The following is a 14,539-nucleotide window of genomic DNA, read 5'->3' on the forward strand; positions in this document are numbered from 1 at the left end:
CACATCTCTGAATTAAATTGTGAGATATATTTATCCATGAATTGCTGACATAATTCGAGATGAATTGATTGTATGTTGGCTTTCCTGTCTTTCCCATGAACATATTTTTTCTTAGATTTAAAGCCCATTCTCAATTGGCTAATCATTATATAATAGAAGTGTGCAGCTTTTCCCAAATTGAGGACCACACTTTCCCTTTGAATCCCATGCCTAGGAATGTATTTCTAAATAGTTTACTTTTAAATAAAGTAAGAATAATTAATAGGATATTGCTCATGCATTTGAAAAATTTTGCCTTCTTCCAATGCAAAATTTGTGGTAGCAACTTTTAAATATCTTTAAGAACTATACTCTGGGTCTCAGGTTGGAGCCTACTGTTGCATGTAAATAAATGTAAATAATATCTCGTTTTGGTTCTAGGCTTCCCTCTTTTTGGCATTAGGGATTTTATTTTCCATGGTAAGCATTCCTCTTGTCATCTATGATTGGGTGCATTCAAGACAATGCCACTGAAGGTCAGTGAGATACCAAGAAGAATGACCAGTCATCCATTTTGCCAGTATGTCCTACTCATCAGAAATGTCCTCTATTAAACAAACAAGAATTAATCATCACTGTATATTTTTCCACAGGAGACAGTTGTTAATTTATAAATTTTTCATCAGTATTATTACAGTGGTCAGAACAATTTCACAGATCGCATTGGTCATAGGTCTTCTGTATGCAGTAAATGATAATGAAATAGCTGAAGAATATCTTCTACTACTTCATATATTGCACATGAATATTTCTTCTGATTTTCAGCTAAAATCCATTATCCTGATTCAAAGTAGATCTCCTCATTCCTGAAAATAATTTTGTATCCCCCGATTATACTGGTGCAGTAATGTGGTTAATGATTAGATAGATAACTAGTATTTGGTCACATATGGACTCTATGGAGTCTTTTGGTATTAGTAGACAAAGACTAATTATTTAAGCTCAGTTATTCTTGTGGGAGATATTTATGCATGTGTACCCATTTTCAAAGTAGTCTCCCAGGAAATTGCACCTTGTCTCCCTGTCCTGAGACAATATTATTTGAATTAAAATATACTAAAATAAAAAGAAACAGATCCAGAGGTAAGGTGTGTGAAATATAAAATTTCTTGGTGTCAAGAACAGTAACAACAAAAAAGCTGTTGCCAATAAAAATACATACTGGTCCATCAAAAAGTCCATCTTAGTATCATATAGTAAAATAGATACTGACAATTGTCTTGCCAAAATCATATAATTAATAAAAAGGAGAGACTTTTTCTTCAGCAATACAGTAGAGATTTCTTCTAGCATCAAAGAAGAGAACATTGCAATTGGCACCTTGCATAATAATAGACATCTTTATTGGTTGGTAAATAGATTTTACTGGCAGCTTAAGAATGCAATTGAGAATGCCATCTATTGACCTCTGGTACAGAGGTTGTCCATAGTTCAAGGGTCTGCAGTTCATGAAAAGAAAGAATACAGGACATGCTGGCATTTATAAAGATAACTTGGTGGGTACTCTGGGTTGCCTCCAGAATTTTTTCAGAGCTTGCTATCAAGTACAAAGAAGCTTATAATCCTTTTTATTATGATATTTGTCCTTTCATTATGAGTATTTTTAGACCATCTTGTGTATAGCTGGTTCAGGCTCTAGAATAGTGATGGGCCTTTTTGTGGTTTTTTGTTGCTTTTAAGAATGTATACTAATTCAGAGTTTCTTATTGCTTATGATTTCTACAAAGCACTTTATTTCACAATCATATTGTGAAGTAAGTCAGTAATAGGTTTATTTTGCATAGACAATGCTGGGGCCTAAAAGATAATGAAATTAGATTTCCTGCCCTAGCATTAAGCCAATTTGAAGGATAATACAAAAAAGCAAGCTGTTTTTCAGGGTTTGTACTATATATGACTCCTCAGAATTGACTTTTTTTTTCTTCATATTGAACAAACTTTTCTAACATAAAATATCCTAGTGATTGTCATAAACTGTTTATGGAATTTACTGTAATGTTCTGATTTGCTGAAAGGCAAATTACCCACCATTTGCAATGAAGAGCAATAGTTCACAACATGTTACAGCAGAGTTTCCCATCTAGATCATGGTGTGAGAATGACAAACTGTTGTGCAAATTAAATATTAACTAGCTTAGGGACAGTTAATTTCTTCAATATGCAGTTCCAGAAGAAGAATGTATTATCAATGCTGACTGGCTCAAGGTTGACTCAACATTTCATCCTTCCGAGGTCAGTAAAATGAGGACCCAGTCTGTTTGGGGCTATATGCTGACTCTGTAAGCCGCTTAGAGAGGGTTGTAAAAGCACTATGAAGCAGCGTATAGGTCTAAGTGCTATTGCTATTTCCAACTCAAAAGAGTGCTGGGAAGAAATAAGGGAATGGGTGGGATAATCAATCCATTTATTTTTTATCCTTTACATTGTGATGATTATTCCCTGAAACATGAATAAAGCAGATATATATTTGGTGTAGGAAGGTGTAGCTGAAAAAGAAAGATCTAGTTAAAAAGGGTTGAATCAAGCAAAAAATAAAACCCTAGGAAATTCCCTTCAGACTTCCTACATCAGCATATTGACATCTGCTCCATTCTCAGCTCTCCTGATGACATGCCCAGAGCGGAATATGCATAGCCCACCCTCTCCACACAACACACAGATGCCACAGGTGAGAAGTGCACACACAGAGACCCAACACATTAAATAAAAATGCTTTCTATGGCCTCTGCTGATAAAAGAGGTGAAAAAACTTTTTGGAAGCCACACTTGGTTTCTATATTTTTTTATTATAATACATTCTATGGAACATGGGTGTATGTGGGATCCTGCTGCTTTTGCTAAAATGATGAAAGCTGTGTTGAGCCCATTTTGGATGTGTGTGACACATATAAGAAAGAAGCAGCACTTATGGTGCAGGTTGTCTTCGACTTGCAACCATTCATTTACTGGCCATTCAGTGGCACTGAAAAAAGTGGCTTATGACTAGTTTTCACACTTATGACTATTGCAGCATCCCTATGGTGATAAAAGTTTGTATCATAGTTGCACTATCCTAGGGTCATGTGATTATCATTTATAACTTTCCTAGACAACTTCCAACAAACGAAATCAATGGAGGAAGCCAGATTTGCTTAACAACAATGATTCACTTAACTGCAGTGATTTACTTAACAACTGTGGCAAAGAAAATCATAAAATGGGACACAATTTACTTAACAACTGCCTTGCTTAGCAACATAAATTTTGGGCTCAACTGTGGTCGTAAGTTGAGGATTACCTGTATAAGTCTCTACTATTTTGACATCTCTTGCCCCATGGATGTCCTTGCATAAAGAAATTTAAAAGAAGAGAGAATTCCAACTCTTTCCTTGTCCTGCCTTTGCGTTATAAAAAAAGGAGCTATTTTTTCATTGCTTTACAATTAGAAGGCATTTAAAATGGTTCTTGGAGGAATTTTTGGTTGTTATAAGTATATAGACAACTGTTTCCAAATTCCATACCCAGAAAGGATATAGAATTAATTAATTCATTCCATCCCAACCATGCCAATCCAAATACTACAAAAATACAGCTCTTTTCAGTGCATTCTCTTGGCTTTCCCACAGAAAAGAAATGGTGAACTACTAGGACTTTGGGCTTGACTACCCAGCAAAGATCTTAAATTCTAAAATTATAAAGGGTTTTTTTCCTAAGTATTAGCCAGTGGTTCTCAACCTCAAGAACTTTTAGAAGTCTAGACTTCAATTTCTACAATTCTTCAGCCAACATACTGGAGAGTTGTGGGACTTGGCATCCATACATCTTGAAGTTCCTGACATTGAGGAATAAGCTATATGTCAGAGCAGTCTTTCTGCTTTTGGAGTGCTATAACACTGGAGTGTTTAATAAGCACAACATCTTGCTGTAATTTTCTCAGCAGGGCAGAAATAAGGGAGAAGAACTCTTTGGATTTTTCCATATATTCCTACTCAACGTTTGTTTTGAATAGCAGGATTTCCCTGTTGTTTCTGTATATGAGCTTCAGAGTTGGCATACATTCTATGCTATGGATCATGGGTTCCTGTGTTTCCATACCTTTCCTCCAAGATGTTCTCCCAGCCGTAGAAGCTCACTGGGCATTGATTAATCTGCCTGGTTTCCAATTTCTGGTACCTCCTTCCAGAGACTACAAAATTGCATCCTAATTGAGCAATTTTTGTAAAGAGAATATTTCCCCCTCACCATTTCCATATCACAGTTCTGGAAGAATCACTTTAACAGATTATAATAGTTGTCCAGGGTATGCAGAGGATATTAAGAGTGGATAGCAAAAATATAACTCATTCCCTTAGGTATGATATTGAGCTATTTATGGGAACACCAAATACCGTCTGTATTAATTGAAGACATGTTTCTTGCATGTTTCTTCTTTCATTTTTTTTCAAATACAGTTTATGCCATTACAATAGTTTGTATTAACTTAAATTGCTTTTAAAATGTCTCTTGATCAGGCAGTCTTTCCTTATTCAGAAACAAACATTGCTGAGGATGCTACTTCGCATCTGGACAATGTTTTCCTGTGTCTTTCTTTCTTTTTAACTGAATGTATCCATTATTCCTCAATTTAAGACTTTCAGTTATCAAAATGTGAAGATAAAAAATAAATGTTGCTAAATATTGAAGGCTGATCGGACCTTGGCACTCACATATGTGCATATCCCTGAATCTGTTTCTCTTTTATTTAACAACCGCAGCAACAACAACCACCAAAATCTATGTAGTTATGTTGTAGGAAATGTTTAATTTGTGTATGTGTGTATATATATTGTAAATAAATAGGATTCTTCTATTTTTGCAGTTGTGTACTCTATGAGATGAAAGTGTTGAAGTAGATAAATAACAAGAACAATGTGTCTATAACCAATTCTGAAAAGGAGCAGCAATGGCCTAGCTTTTCACCAAGATACATTTTCTATCTCCTGCTCCCACTTTTATCCTGTTCAGTTCTATCTGGTCACAGATTTGAAGCTTACAAATTACATTGCATACAGTAGCACATTTCTAAGAGCACAAGCAATGGGCTGCCATGATTTATTCCTCTGAGATACTTTTTGTATCATCCAGAAGTAGAATGGAATCCTTTGGTAGTGCCGCTTCATGTTCCTTGCTAACCTTTCCCCATCTGATGTCCTCTGCCCTATGTCAGACCCACGGATCTTTGAATTCCCGGCCAGAAAGGCCAAAAGCATCATATTGTAGAAAGGTTGACTGGCTATAATAAAACTGAGTGTCTGTAGCATCAAAAATATTATTGTTCTTAAGACCAAAGAAGTAAGCACCGTGTTAAAGAGCATTGACGGGTCATTTGAACATAGTTTTGTTTGATCTGTTTTGGGAAATCATAAGTAGAATGCTAAATCCTCAGAACAAAAAATAATCTTTCTTGCTCAACTGGTTGCTTTTTTAGATATATATTGTTTATATATATTGTAACATTTTAAAATCTGTGGAATCTTCTGTTCAATGTTTTAATGATGCTCCGCTGAAATTTATATATGTTTCCAAATCTTATTTTATGAGTATAAATGTGTAGGACTTGATAGAACATTACTGTTAAAAAAGAGCACACATTTTTTTGCAGGTTAAAAAAACTGTCACTTTTTAAAATAGTCCATTATTAATTCTCTTGGGTGCTGCAGTTAACCAAACAAAATACATTTAAAAGTATTTTTCTTCTAGCAGAACTAATTGTATACTGTTAACACTAAATTAGACTTCTGAATTTCTAGACTATGATTTAAGAGTAAGAACCACCAATAGTGTTTTGTTTTTGTTTGGAGAGGGGTTTTTTTTTTGTTTCCTTTGCTCTGGCTTACATTACATCTTTCTCTGTATTGTTCATATTTAATGATATATGTAAATAAAGTTGAGTGTAAATAAAACATGTCTGTTATTTATTTTTTAAAGTATGATTGGAAACAAGTCTGATATGTTGATTCTGCAAAAAAAGGAAAGGAAACCCTAAGATGTGTTTGCGTGGTGACCCAAGCAAAACACTAAAACGCTTGAATTTAGAAAATTTAGAGACAGAAGAACAGAAGGTCTAGGCACCTTTTAGGCAAGAAAAAGGAATTCTGGGAAACAATAAAAAAACTAATTGATAGTTTTTGTTCCATTCTCTCCCAGTACTGTTTGTGCCTTTAAATGGAGAACCTTTTTCTGAATTCTTGCACCGAGCATTGAATTGAACTGATAATACACCAAAACACTTAAAGTTTACAGTTCACTTCCTTTCCTGCAAAGAAATTATAATAGCAGTATCTATTATTCCTCACTCCAGCTCCTGCCATCCTAGCAGTTTGAAAGCATGCAAATGTGAATAGATAAAGAGGTACCACTTTGGTGAGAGGGTAACAACGCTCTGTGACATCATGCTGGCCACATGACTGCAGAAATGTCTTCAGACAGCGCTGGTTCAATGGCCTTGAAATGGAGAGAGCATTGCCCCCAATAGTCCAGTGGAGTAAAATCCGCAGGGACTCCTTTATCTGTTATACTAGAATGGTACATACTGTCTACCTTACCTTAAGCTCTCAAACCAAAGTGTATAGGATTGTACATGGCTAATAATACACAGGTCATGACATAATGCAACATCCCTTCTCTGCTCTCAGAGCTTAAGAGACGGTGGACTGAATACTATTCTGATAGAATTAATATATCTCTGCAACATTTGAGTGCCAAGACCCAGCCAACTCTTAAAACTAAAGCACTGTATATAGAGTCATCTAAGGTGAAGATCCTTGTATTCAATTCTTGGTAAAGAATTTGGATTCCAAAGAATAACATCTTGCTATCCAAGCCTGACAAATCCCAAATAGGATGAAACTGCTGACATAGTGGTTTCTGGTGGTCAACATATCTATTCTATGCCATTTTTCAAAATAAATAATCTTGTTTTCAGACCAATCTCTTTTGTTGTTGGTTTAACTAGATGGGACCACACAGCATGCTACCAAATCTAATTGCTGGTAATATTTCTCAACTGCTATAACTATCCAAATAAAAGAGATCTGTGACTTAATTGAGTAATTCTACTGGAAATGCTAGCTTGGTCTTCTCACAATTGATAAGCTTCAAATGCCTTAAACATAAAAAACCCTCCTCTCTCCCCCACCCCATATTAATGCTTGTATTGAATATTGGACCATGTGGCCCACATCATCCAGGGTGTAAAATTAGGAGGCTGTTTTAACTAATGGCACCATGGAATCTTCAATTCTTCTTCTGTTTGCCAGACAATTTCTATGTATGTGACATATTATTTCAACAGCACAGTGAATTAACCATGATATTAATGCTGGCAATGTGTCAGATGTATTTATCCCATGGATTATTAACTGTGCTTTTTTAAAGAGGAAAATGGGGGAGGCAGGAGCTGCTGTTTAGCTATAGTAGCTTGAATACGGCATGTTCCCTACTGGAGACAAGCTCTGTCCTTGTCCTTATTCATATCAATGGACAAATTCTACAGGCGTCATTGCTCATGTCAGTCTATATTCTTTGATTTGCTTGAATAAACCATAACCCAAACAATAGGGAATGTCTACTTCTCTAAAAGAACAAGCTTTTATTTTGCCAAAAAGAAGTATGTCAAATATTTTTAATACTTGTTCCTCAATCTCCTTTAAAATGGGACTAGAACAGATGACATATTTTATTCTATAGGTGTAGAAAAAATTTTATTATATAATATTAAAGAACCTAAGCTAGAAAATTCAGGCATGTCAGTATAAAAATAATAAATGTGGAAAATAAATAAATAAATAATCTAAGAACTATTTTCATGAATACTGGCTTTGTACAGAGGAAAAGTACTACGTTGCTTATGACTTTCCATCCAAAATAATGACATGCAATAAATCAGAATCCTTAAAATTGCCAAATATAGTTTACAATTTATTATGATAAAGAAAATAAGTCAACTATTGAAATTCATTCTTGGATGCAGGAAAGAATGACTCTCCTCATAGAGTATATTTTTCTTTTTCTTATTTTTCTGTTGCTGTTGATAGAAAAATAGGTCCATTCTAAAGTAATATAATAATAGTAAGCTATCTTACCCAAATGGGTATTGCAAGAATCCTGAGTTGCATCTATCTTAGAGTTATCTGAAATTTGCAGTCTTACCATGTTTGCTCTCCTATGTGTTGAATACAAAACTGGTAAACTGAAATACTGTGAGAACACTAGAGAAATGAACACAGATAACAAGATACCTCTGCATGTCTGTTGATGAAATAGATGGAGGACTAGTTCTGTACTTTTTAATGAAACTTCCAGAATCACAATCAGCCCCAAGAAAAGGCAAGGAACATGAAACCAGGATGTCACTGAGAATATTCCACCTAAGCCACGGGTGTCAAACTCACGCATCACATGATGTGTCGCAACATACTGCTGGAGCAGTAATTCAATTTTAAAAAGCAACAATTATTTTTGTGGCCTTTTTCATGGCCTAGTTGCATCTATTTACTTTTATCTTGTTACTTAATGTAGTTTAAAAAAAAAATAATGTTGCCTTGTTGAAACTTTTTCAGCTTCTACCTTGTCACTGACAGTGTATAAAAAATATCTGGGTACTTCACTAAAATTTAAATTTGCAAACTAAATATTTATTCTTATAAATTCTAGACCTGTAAATCCTCCCCATAAATGTAAGTTCAATTGTGTATTTTTTCTTAGAGGAGTGCTGACTTAGCTACTTGGTTCAGTTCTGCTTTTTTGTTCCAATGCTGATTCTGATTGACTCTAGCAAATCTTACAAGATTTTATTTATTTATTCATTCATTTTGTGTGACCACCCATCTCAACAGATGGGTGGGTGGTGGACAACATTAAAAATAAAAAAAAATATTACAATAATATGAAAAATAAAATACATAGCCACCAAGAATGAGAAGACTAGTACAATAGAAATCAAAGAAATAATATGTCACAAATATTCTCTTTAATTACACCATTTTTCTCCAAGATCAAGGAGCTGCAACCTGGGCTTGACTTCCCTGGGTCTCTATGTCCTAATAAAGTATGCCTGCTTTGATATGTGAGTCTTGCATTTGAGATGTTGTAATAGTATTGCTTTCAGCAATTTAGAATAAGGAAGTAATTTCTGAACATAGTTTTGCTGATATATCTAGTTAAAAAGAAATACTGCAGAATGACTGTGATGTGTACAGGTGGTCCTTGACTATGATACAATTGGGACTGGAACTTCATTACTAAATGATGTCTATGAATCATGCCTGATTTTGTGACCTTTTTGCTGTGGTCATTAAGTGAATATGGCTTCCCCTATTGATTTTGGTAATCAGAAGCTTCTGGAATGGTTGCATATAGGATGGTGCAACAATCATAAATACATGCCAATTGCCAAGCTCCTGAATTGGCAGACATATAGTATATTTGTATTTTTATATTTATATATTTTTATTTATATTATATATAATATATTTATATTTTTTCAGTTTCTTTATATTTTAAGGATGTCTTTTTACTTTTTTATAATGATTGTTTTCATATATGCATTGCTTTTATTGAGTGCTACCCAGAATCACTTTTGCAACATAGGCAGCCATATAAATGTGAAAAATAAATAAGTACATCCTTTTCCCACCTGCCTGGGAATTTGGAGACTTTTAATCCTAATACATCTAGAGGACACCAGGTTGGGGAATGATATTGAAGTTTATGTGATCTATTTTATCGAAGTGTTACAGACTGCCATCTTGTGGCACTTTCATTATAACTGCATTTCAATGATGAAGTGGAAAAAAAATGTCTAAAATTAAACTGTGCTAAAATCCCAAGAATATGATTTTATTTCAGTACTGAAATGTTGAATCTACTGTACTAAACGCGAATATCCTTAGTTTCAATGGAGCTTGGTTATTCTCTGGAGCATACCACATGCTGATCTCTTTTAAAGCTTCTTTTCCTAACACTGATTTTAATGAAGGCAGTTAACTTACATAGAAATTGGAATGGTTAGCGCTTTTGATCTTTTCATAATTTTCATAATCAAAAGCCAACAGCACAGAATTTAACAAACTCACTGTAAATTCAGAAATCCAAAGATGGCTATATAATCACCTTATCTTGTACTTGAGGAAAATGCAAATGTTTTACAGAATTATTGATGAAAGCCATGTTCTTGAGGAGACTGTTGCTTTCATCAATCAAGAACAATGTTTAATTATGATAGCTGGGTTTACCCAAGTAAATCAGAAATTATCTAATGGCTAAATCCAACTTCCTAATGAGACTTTGTGGAATGATACAAGTACATTTTTAAAATAGAATTATATGGGAAGATTATTTTGGACAAAAGCTGAATGCTATCTATTCAGGCTTCTGTGCTTTAGGGGCCACTAAGATCCTATAACCAAACTAGGGATTTCTCAAAGTGAGTTAAAAATGTACAATGATATAAAGAGAAGACTTTTAATCCATTTTCTTTTTTTATTGTTTGAAAGTAAAATCTTCACTTTTAAGAAGTGTATCTTGTTTTCAAACGTCAGTTGGATTTTTCTCTAGTAATGCCACAATGAGATCTCATAGTGGACATAGTCCTAGTGGATAATCACTTAAATATGAGCAGTTGCCAAAAAAAGCCAACACAGTTCTAGGCTGCATTAACAAAGGAATAGAATCAAGATCACATAGTGTTAATACTACTTTATAATGCCTTGGTAAGACCACACTTGAAATACTGCATCCAGTTTTGGTCACCACGATGTAAAAAAGATGTTGAGATTCTAGAAAAATTGCAGAGAAGAGCAACAAAGATGACTAGGGGACTGGAGGATAAAACATATAAAGAATAGTTGCTGGAACTGGTTATGTCTAGTTTAATGAAAAGAAGGACTAGGGATGACATGATACCAGTGTTCCAATATCTCAAGGGTTGCTACAAAGAAGAGGGAGTGAAGCTATTCTCCAAAGCACTGGAGGATAGGACAAGCAATGGATGGAAACTAATAAGGAGATAAGCAACCTAGAACTAAGAAGAATTTTCCTGACAGAACAATTAACAATTAACCAGTGGAACAATTTGCCTCCACTTCCAGAATACTCCAACACTGGAAGTTTTTAAGAAGAGATTGGGCAACCATTTGTCTGAAATGGTATAGGGCAGTGGTTCTCAACCTGTGGGTCATGACCCCTTTGGGGGTCGAATGACCGTTTCACAGGGGTTGCCAAAGACCAAGCCTTTTTTTTTCTCATAGAATGCTCAGAACGGCGTTCTGGCATCTTTTTTTGATGGATTTTTTCAACTTTTCCATGAGCTGTGCTACTCCCTCTATTCTATTGGCTTTCGAAAGCCAATAGAATAGACTCTATTTGAATAGAGTCTTAATCTATTGGCTTTCGAACGCCAATAGAATAGACTCTATTCTATTGACTTTTGAAAGCCAATAGGAATTGTCCAGACCTGGCCGTTAACGTCTGTCTCTGCACTGCTGAGCGCGCCAAAAGTTCCAGCCGGCAAACGTTGCTGCAAGTTGTCTGCAGAAAAGGCGAGTTTGCAGGAACTTCCACCCCTCCCTGCTAAGCAACTACGGAATGCCATCTTCTACTACTTGTAAGTAAAAGACCAGGGGTGGGAGATGGGAGCAGCACTTAACTCTGCCCTGCCGAAAAAGCAGAGTTCATGTGCACTTCTGCTTTGTGCTCACCTCGTGTGCTATCAGTGTGGTGTGTGGGTGGCGCTGTGGGAGCTGCGGGGCTTGCTTGACCCAGCGGGCTGCGCGGGACAGGCGGCGGCGGAGGTAGTGCTGGCGGGGCAGCGGCGGGCACTGGATGCAAATGTGGCACACGTGGGGCGCAGCAGATGGCTGACCTTCCTTGGGCCGGCCCAGCTGGTGGCCTGGCTGGTGCTGGACCTGCGCCGCCGCTGCCTCATCCTGTGCCTACATGGCTGCCCTGGAGCGCCTGCTGCCACCTGGGCCTGCCTGCTGTCCGCATCCTCCTGCTGTCCCCCACAGGTGTCTTGTTCGGCAACTGCAAGTGTTGCGACATCGATGTGTGCGGGTGGCACCGTGGGAGCCATGGGGCCCGCTTCACACAGCGGGGCTGCGCGTGACAGGCAGTGGCGGAGGTGGTGTTGTCACGGGCAGCGGCGGGCACTGGGTACAAAGGTGGTGCACGTGGGGTGTGGTGGATGGCTGACCTTTCTTGGGCCGGGCCAGCTGGTGGCCTGGCCGGTGCTGGATCTGTGCCGCCACTGCCACATCCTGTGCCTACATGGCTGCCCTGGAGCACCTGGGCCGCAGCACCTGCTGCTGCTTGGGCCTGCCTGCCATCCGCACCCTCCCGCTGAACAGATGTGTTCAAATCTGGTGACCATCTCATCCCGGCGGGGCTGTGCGGGTGGGGCAGCGGGGCAGCAGCACTGGCAGGGCGGCTGCAGGTGGGGTATGGGGGCGGGGGTGGCCGCACTAGCCGCTCAGACTCTGGGGGGGCAGCCCGCCACCAATGCCCCCCATGCCTCTAACCGCAGCAGACAAAAAAGCCCCCAAAGTCGACCAGTGAGAAGCGAAACAATTGGGAAGCAGCCTGGAAAAGCTGAATACACTGCTTTCTCTGAGAGCGGCTGCTTCTCAGGCCTCCCCCAGTATGGAGTTCCCACCTAACTCTGGCTGCATGTGAGAAAGGTCTTCGTCAGGTTGGTCCCTTGCATTTATTCTGTACCCTCACAAGGAGGTGGCTGAATGGATTGGCAACTTTGGTTTTCCTCAGTACAAGTTAAGATCAGGTTTCCTTGCAAGCAGAAGGGGAGGATATTCTATATAAGTTCACACATCATATTATTAGGCCATAGTTTCCTGAGTATGCCCCAAACTGACTTATTTAGGACATACACTGTGTCATAAATGTTGCTTTGCAGTGACTGGATTCAAACATCTCTTTAAGCATGCATTTTGGGTTATACATTGCTGGCTGTGGAATTCTGGGAATTGAAGTCCACATGCCTTAAAATTGTCAAGGTTGAAAAACACTGGGTTATAGTACTAGGTATGTAAAAACAACAATACAGAGAATGGTAAATCATTGGAAACTTTAATGAACTGCATTGACTGAACTATGCCATGTATCATCTTTTATATTATTAAAGCTATTGTTATATATTATTTTCATTAGCAAACAATCCCATGACAATGGATCGCGTAGAGAAGAACATTAAGAAAAGGAAATAGAGGACTTTTTACAATACGGTTTCACCTCAATAATTACAGCAGGAATTGAGAAACCGCAATGTGTCATTTGTTGTGAAGTTCTATCGGCCGAATCTATGAAGCCGAACAAACTTAAAGGCCATTATGAGAGCAAGCATCTGAGCTTTGCTGGCAAGGATACCAACTATTTCAGATGCAAAGCTGATGGACTCAAGAAAGCCAGACTTGACACTGGTGGCAAGTTCCACAAACAAAACATAGCAGCCGTTGAAGCTTCAGAATTGCCAGAGCTATGAAACCTCACACCATTGCTGAGGAGTTACTGTTGCCAGTGGCCAAAGACATTGTTCGAGTTATGATTGGAGACGAATTTGTGATGAAACTGAGTGCAATTTCCTTATCTAACGACACTGTCCGCAGAAGAATAGGTGACATGTCTGCTGATATTCTTGATCAGATAATCCAAGAAATTAAATCTGCTCCACTTCCAATATTTAGTATCCAGCTTGATGAATCTACAGACGTTGCAAACTGTTCAGAGTTACTGGTTTATGTGAGGTATATTAATGATGACGACTTTAAAGATGAGTTTCTTTTTTGCAAACCTCTTGAAACGACAACTACTGCACGTGATGTATTTGACACAGTTGATTCATTTCTGAAAGAGCATAAGAACTTTTGGGGAAAGGTTTGTGGTGTTTGCACAGATGGTGCTCCAGCTATGCTAGGATGTCACTCTGGATTTCAACGTTTGTATTGAATGAGTCACCAAAAGTCATTGGAACTCACTGTATTATTCATCAGCAAATATTAGCAACAAAGACGCTGCCACAATGCTTAATGAAAAGCATCATAAATTCTGTCAACTTTGTAAAGGCGAGCAGTTTAAACAGTCGACTGTTTTCACAACTGTGCAACGAGTTGGATGCGCCGAACAATGCTGTGCTATTTCACACTGAAGTGAGATGGTTGTCGAGAGGAAGTTTTAAAACGTGTTTTTGAGCTTCATGATGAACTCAAAACGTTTTTTAGTCAGAAAGCAAGACTGCAGTTCGAAGCACTTTTCAACGATAACAGTAAACTGCAGAAAATAGCTTACTTGGTTGACATCTTTGCCATCTTGAATGAGTTAAATTTATCACTGCAAGGACCAAATTCAACGTGCCTCGATTTGTCTGAAAAGATCTGATCATTCCAAATGAAACTTCAGCTTTGGCAAAAAAATTTGGATGAAAATAAAATTTACATGTTGCCTACCTTATCTGCTTTTTTTTGAGGAACAT

The 14,539-nt window shown here is 37.6% G+C and overlaps 1 protein-coding gene across 2 annotated transcripts in view; it reads left to right on the forward strand.

Annotated features, from left to right (window-relative positions):
* SLC38A1 (solute carrier family 38 member 1) overlaps positions 1 to 5,960 on the forward strand; it is a 196,640-nt gene extending 190,680 nt beyond the window's left edge. For both annotated transcript variants that reach the window (XM_039355308.1, XM_039355309.1), the window contains one exon: positions 421 to 5,960. In XM_039355308.1, the coding sequence (XP_039211242.1) occupies positions 421 to 513 (93 nt within the window). In that variant the 3' untranslated portion in view covers positions 514 to 5,960. The remainder of the gene's footprint in view (positions 1 to 420) is intronic.
* Positions 5,961 to 14,539: the final 8,579 nt, after the last annotated feature.

This window comes from Crotalus tigris, unplaced genomic scaffold (assembly GCF_016545835.1).
Source record: "Crotalus tigris isolate CLP2741 ecotype Arizona unplaced genomic scaffold, ASM1654583v1 scf7180000018670.1062102, whole genome shotgun sequence".
NCBI lineage: Eukaryota > Metazoa > Chordata > Lepidosauria > Squamata > Viperidae > Crotalus > Crotalus tigris.